The 6,828-nt window shown below is 59.4% G+C and overlaps 1 protein-coding gene across 1 annotated transcript; it reads left to right on the top strand.

The window, feature by feature from the left end:
• Nucleotides 1-527: 527 nt before the first annotated feature.
• Nucleotides 528-6,484, top strand: NKX1-1 (NK1 homeobox 1). Its single transcript, XM_074991695.1, has 2 exons — nt 528-1,019; nt 5,735-6,484. The coding sequence occupies exons 1-2, from the start codon at nt 528-530 to the stop codon at nt 6,482-6,484; spliced, it is 1,242 nt and encodes a 413-aa protein (XP_074847796.1).
• The last annotated feature ends 344 nt before the right edge of the window (nt 6,485-6,828 follow it).

Genomic DNA, 6,828 nt, shown 5'->3' with positions numbered 1-6,828 from the left:
GTGGGTATCGCAGCAGCTTTGTATCGATCGCGCAGCGCCTTCCCCGCCCATTTCTCCAAATAAGGCCGCTGAGATGCTCTCCAGATGAGCGGAGGTGCGCGGGAACAGAGCTGACAGCTAAGTCCGTCGCAGCCCAGATCATCCTTCACTGCCCCCCGCCCCTTCCTCCGGCGCGCGCACACACACACACACACACACACACACACTTCCAGGGGCTCTCCCCCAGCGCTGGAGATGACTGACTACTGTGGGCAAGGGATTAATTTGTAGCCAATTACAACCCCCCGCTAAATATGCAGGCGTGAGGAAGGGAGCGCCTGGCCCGTGCCTGCGTGCGCGCGAGAGACACGGGAGGGGGGAGGTAGCCCTGGGAGGACGATGAGAAGGAAGAAGGCGCCTCGGCGTGGACCCAGCCCCGCGGAGCCCCGGCCGTGCGGCTGGCGGAGCTGAGCGCGAGGACGGAGCTCCCCGCAGAAGTTCGCGGGAGGGGAAGAGAGTTGCAGCCGGCAGGGGCCCTGCGAAGAGTCATGAGCGTGGGCCGAGACAAGGCTCTGGGAGGTGACATCTCCATCCCAGCCGGAGCTGCAGCGGCGGCCAACCCCGCGAGCGCTGGAGTGGAGCCACTGTCCGCCTGCCTGCCCGGGGAGAGCATGGAAAGCCACGGGGAGCAGAGGCTTCCTTCCAGCAACGAGCTCCCCGTCTATTCGTGCCCTGGGAATAGGGACAGGCAAGGCGACAATCCGAGCAACACCCCGGGACAAGAGGGGGCAGTGGCAGCCCTGCCCGTGGTCCACAGAACCACCTCGTTTTCGGTGCTGGACATCCTGGACCCCAACAAGTTCAACAGCAAGAAGAGGCAGTGCTCGGCGCTGTACAAATCCGCGGGGAGCGAATTCACTCTGGGGGCAGAGGACAAACCCGAGGAGCCGGGAACGGAACTAGCCGACCAGAAGGCTCTGCGGGAAGATTTTGAAACGTGCAAAAAGTCCGGGGAGTTAATCAGTAAGTCCGTTTTGCATGCTCGCCTCCGCCGAGGGTCTGGACCACTCAGCCGGCGCACGGGCTGGGTGTGGAGTCGGGGGGGGGGGAGTCTGAAGGGCGCCTGACATGTTAAGCAGTGTGGCAACCGGCTGCTAAAGGGGAGTCCCAGAAACTCCCCCCTCCCCCGCTTTCTGTCCCCTGCCATCCAGGTGCAGACTCAGGGAACCCGCCGCCAAGCGCACAGGCTCTTTGGGGATGGCTTCTGAGTCGGACCTGGCTGGGAGCGTGCCCTGAGCTAGCTCCACGCGAGGCTGCCCAGGCACAACGTGTTTGCAAGCGCCTGTTCGGTGGGGAGCCGTCTGGCTGCCTTAAGATACCTGCTGGCGCTGGGTTGTACCTGCCCTGTGCCAGGTGAAGCTGCCCTGGCCCGGCCCTCCTGGCAGCAGCATGAAGTTTGCTGCTGGGCTGTCTGGGGTGCCCGGAATCGCGGGCTAATGCCCCCTTTGGCCGGCCTTCCACGGGCCCAGCCAGGAGCCCGGCAAAGCCCGGCGCACGCGCCGCCAGTAACTTCAGCTGCACTTCTGCAGAGGAGGGAAGGCAGAGGCGGATACCGGGCCTAGGTCTCCTCCTAGAGCGGCTGGAACTCGCACCTGCCTAGCCAGCGCTGCCTTCCCGGGGGTCACCTCCTATTCAGCGGGCCTCGCTGGATGCGGTTGATTACCGGGGGCAGAGGGAACAGGGCGCTGCATTATATCGCATCATAACAGCTCCTGGCCTGGGGCCTTATTTGCTCCTCGCGGGTAACAAGAGTAGGGGAAAGTTACCGCTGGAGCAAACTTAACTGCAGCGTTGTGGGAGGACGGGGGGGCCATTGGAATGAGCAGGCCCAGCTGGGTTTTAGGTTCGGTGCAATCAGGCCCCACTATGGCCGGATCTTCCCCATATAAAGTCGCTTTTATATGGGGTCCCCCCCCCCGCAGCTTTCAGCACTATCTTCCCCGCCCCCCCCGCCCCAAGCCGGCTGAGCGTTGCTGTGGGCGACAGATTCAATTTTCTCTCTCCCCTTGGCTTTTTTTAGGACAAATCAGACTAATTGTGACAAAACGCTGGTTATCTCTGGAAAAACAATTAAATTCCTTCGATTACATTTAAGGTAAAATGTGCTTAGCAGCGTAAAGAGGCTGGATAATGGGGAAAATCGCCCCAGAGTGGCATGTAGGACTCCCTCGGTCGATATCCTATTATCGAATTGTGCATATCTCTTTCAAGCACCTTGCAAACCTTCTCCTAACATCTAAATCATAGGGTCAAAATTCGGATAATTACTCGATTAAAACCCATTACACTTATTAGGGCCGGCTATTGATCGGGAATTGCATTCGACCCGCGCTGCAGATTGCTTTTTCTTCCCAGATCCAAAGAGTCCAACTTTTTCCCCTCTAGGCGCGGGGGCACTGAAGATGTTAGGGGGGTTCCGGGAGAAGAGAGCCCCTGGGAAAGAGATGGCTAGAGAGCCTGAGTGGGGAGGGGTGGGGACAGCCGTAGGTTGTGTTTGCTACTGGAAAACAAACTTCTGGGAAAAGCTCAGCAGAGGGGCCGGTGTCCCCTTAATTCCGGGGTTGTTGGACAGTTCTCCCGTATAAAGTCCAGCTCAATTAAAAACTAGGTAGCGAAACAGGGGCGTTTCCTCCTGTTTTAGCGTAACCCCCTTTGGCGCGGATCTACTTGTAATAACTGGAGCAAGACCAGGCGCTAGATGTTAACAGAATTCCAAAGAGATTTTTAAAACTCCGGCCATGCCCAAAGCAGGCGTCTGTCTACACTGATCTGACTTTTGTCATACTAAATAGATCTGTGCAATGAGAAAGACCGACGAGGTCAGCCTATCGCCCATCTTACGCTTTATCTCCAGACAAGGAGAGAAATGCCGTCCTCCCCTTCATTTCTCAAACAGTAAATCTGTTTGGAACCCCAGCGCAATGCTAAACGTTGCCTCCTGACAAGCCGGCTGCAAACCGCGGCCGCATTCTTTCCTTCAGCCCTAACCGTGCTAATACTGTTCAGAGCTTGCAACGTCCACACTAGCCGCGTGAGGACTCCGAAATAAGGAAAGTTGATCGCATCCTGGTTCCCCTCTCGCCTGCGGTCAGAGCAGATGCGGCGGTTTAGTTCGCGGGAGCGGGCAATAATGGTGATCCTCTACAGCCACAAAATTTTTCACTTCATCTTGCAAAAGACAGTTCGTTTTCGGAAGAACTGCTAAAGCTCTCAGATGGGCTTGGGCTGCATTAGCACCCTGGCGAAGCCGCAGGGATGCTGCTTTTGACAATTCCCAGTGCGGTGTTTATAAAGGTATTTTAATCACCCTGGACTAAAGAGAGGCTGGGGGAGTTTTAGAAAACATCGGACACCCCCCCTACGGAAATCGACGCATACTTTCCGTCATCGGTAGTGAACACCTGCCTGTTATAGACGTGGCCCTAAGTATAAAAGCATTCGGGCGTGCTTGCAACACGAATGTACGGAAAGGTGTGTGCACAAAAATATAACCCACGGTGGCAGCTCTCTGTAATTCAGTTTCTGGGCTACGGAGCTTATTTAAACTTTATTTCACCGTCACACACTAGTCTCAGTTCAAAGCCCCCCTTAACCAGGCTCTCAGATTTCCGTGTCTCCGTCATAATTCCAAACTTCTAATCCTACCGCCAAAATGGAAAGCAGGATTCGTTAAAAAAAAGTTCCCTGGCTTCTGAGCACGGGTTTGGCGGGTGACTATAACAAACTTGTCTCTGTTTTTGTCGCAGGGAGCCGAGGTGAGCCGAAAGCAAATTATCTCGTAGAACTCAATCTTTTGCCCTGTTTCAATGTCCCAGTTTAAAAGAACCCACTAGCTGAAGAGGCGGTTTTTGCCTTTAACCAAGTCTGATATAGCCGCGCCAGCCCCCGTCGGTATGGGACCGAAATGGACTAAAGAGAACCCGTAATGGGGCCCAAGGATCGAGTCACTACTTAATGAGCGGAAAGTGGGAAGTTTCACACCTAATAGCTGTGCTCGGCAGCGGGGGTGCAAATAGCAGATCAGTGCAGGAAGTAGAGAGGTATCTCAAGGAGCTGAGCCCGCTGTATTTTTACTCATTAGGCTCCAACCTGCGGCCCGATCCGGTGTTTGTTGTAGTCCTAGATACCTTTTCTTTCTCTAGAGGGCGATTTAGCCTCCGGCCTTCCAGGTCCCAGCCCAGCTTGAGGCCTGATCCATTTGCAACTCAGTTCCAAATATCCTTTCAGGTTTCATAACCCCTCACCAGCCCGAGAAGTACAATCGCCCTAAACAGCGGAGAATCACCTTGTTCTCAGCCGGAGTCCCCTTAATTGGCACATAATACAAACCCAAATACATTAAATGACCGTTAACTAGTTTGCACATTACACAAAATGAGCTTAATTAAGTTTGCAGCTGCTCTGCTAATCAATACGCGTATTTACTCCAGATTAATACCTCGACCTTCGGAACAGCCCCAGCCCAAAGGCGGCGCAGAAACGGTTAAAAGAGGCCAGACCGGAAGGCAGGCGCTCGTCCTTCCATGCAGATCATTCAATAACTGAAATAAAAATGCATCTGGGGAAGCGGGTCTTGGCCCACGAAAGCTCCAAAATACCCGTTAGCCGCTAAGGTGCCCCAGGACTCCTCGTTGTCCTGCAAAATAAGGAGAGTAACGCAATGGAGTTCTCCTCTCCTGCCTGAAACAAGCCTTTGGGTCCTCCCCCCGCTTGCTTCCCAAATGTTCCCTGCTAATTACCGGGCAGTGCCCAAGCCTTAGCGTTTTGCAAACCTGCAGCCTGAAGGCAACGCAGCAAGAGCCGGGCCCTTCCCCAAACGGCGAAGGGATTTAATGTCAGTATCGCTGCGGCTGGGGAAGAAACTAACCGCGGTTGTGTTGACAAGGGATAAAGTCACATAAGGAGCTTAATTCTGTTCCATCGCGTGTCTCCACCACCGGAGTTCCGAGGATAAATAAAGGGGGACAACGAGCCCGGACTGCTCCTAAGCGGCCATTAGACAATATTCCCTCTCTTCCAGCCTTTGCCGTGGTTAGCTGAGGCAGGCAATGCCCAGGGCGGTCTCGCTTCTCCCAGCGTTAGGCCTAGCGGGTTGGGCGCTGTGTTACTGAGGGGGTTTCTCCCCCCGAGCTGTTCCAGCGGAGCCCCCCCCCCAGCGCCTCCAAAAACCTGACCCCGACTTTCTCCCCAACTTTGGCACTGTTTGTGCCCCGCCCCCGCGACGGGGAAAGGGAAACGCCGAGCCAGGGCGCAGCACACAACCGTCGCGCGCTCAGTCCCCCTGCTTAAAACCTCCTCCACACCCCGGAGCGCTTCCGGACACGGCCCGGCTGGGCTCTGCCTGCGCCAGGGGCCGCTTTGCTCCCGGATCTGGGGGCTCCCTCCCTCCTGCCGGCCGGCTCGGGGCTCCTGAAGCCTCTCGTCGGACGCCTGGGTCCGAGGTGTGCCAAGGCGGCCGGGGGCGCAGAACAGGGCGCCTTCCTGCCAGCATCGCCCGCCCCTCTCCGCTGCTGCCGGCGGTGGCTTCGCCCGCGGAGCTGAGCTGGAGCCGGGCCGGGCAGAGGCAGAGGGGGCTCTGGCTCACCCTTCCCACGAGGGGTGTCCCGCCCGGGGCGGGGCGGGGCGGGCGGCGGCGCGAGGCCCGCTCCCGGGTGCGGGGGGCCAAGCTAACCCCTCTCCTTGCTTGCGCGCAGAGCCCGGCGAGGAGCGCGAGCTGGACTTCGGCAGCCGGCCCAGCCCCAGCCCCAGCCCCCAGAGCGAGCTGCAGGACGAGGAGGAGCTGGGCAGCGAGGAGAGCAGCAGCCTGGGCGCCGGCGGGGGCTCGGCCGAAGCAGAGGCCGAGCCCGAGCGCCAGCCCGAGGAGGGGGAGCCGGGCGGCCAACCTCCGCCCCCGGCCCAGCCACCGCCGCCCGGGCCGCCCAGCCAGCAGGCGAAGCCCAAGAGGAAGCGCACGGGCTCGGACTCCAAGTCGGGCAAGCCCCGGCGGGCGCGGACCGCCTTCACCTACGAGCAGCTGGTGGCGCTGGAGAACAAGTTCAAGTCCACGCGGTACCTGTCGGTGTGCGAGCGCCTCAACCTGGCGCTGTCGCTCAGCCTGACCGAGACCCAGGTCAAGATCTGGTTCCAGAACCGCCGCACCAAGTGGAAGAAGCAGAACCCGGGCGCCGACACCAGCGCCCCCACTGGCGGCGGGGCGGGCGGCGGCGGCGCCGGGGGAGGCCTGGGGGGAGGCGGCCTGGGCGGGGGGCTGAGCCCGCTCAGCCACTCGCCGCCCATGGGCAACCCGCTCTCCATGCACGGCCCGGGCGGCTACCCGGGGCACCCCAGCGGGGGGCTGGTGTGTGCTGCCCAGCTGCCCTTCCTGCCCAGCCCCGCCGTCCTCTCGCCCTTCGTCCTGGGCTCGCAGACTTACGGGGCTCCGGCCTTCTACACCCCGCACCTATAAACAGACCTGCCCCCTCCCCGCCGCGGGACCGCCAGCCGCTGGAGCAGCAGGGCCTGGAATGGATACTGCGCGCCCAGCGCCGGATACTGCGCGCTCAAGGCCCCGGCGCTGGATTCTGCGCGCCGCCCCGCTGCGCTCCCCCTGCGCGCTCCGAGCGCGCAATCACCCTAACGGGGCAGAGAGGCTCCCAGATCCGCTCTGCGCGCTTGTCTCTTACCGCACCCAAGCGGCAGCCCAGCGGAGCGCACGGAACTGAGGACCTCGCAAAGCAACAGTAAAGCATTGCTAATAACAATCCGTTCCCGCGCTCAGACAGCCGGCCCCCGCTGAGCTTAAACCACGGC

Source organism: Carettochelys insculpta, chromosome 4 (assembly GCF_033958435.1).
Source record: "Carettochelys insculpta isolate YL-2023 chromosome 4, ASM3395843v1, whole genome shotgun sequence".
In the NCBI taxonomy this organism is placed as follows: domain Eukaryota; kingdom Metazoa; phylum Chordata; order Testudines; family Carettochelyidae; genus Carettochelys; species Carettochelys insculpta.
This window is presented reverse-complemented; position numbering and strand designations above follow the sequence as displayed.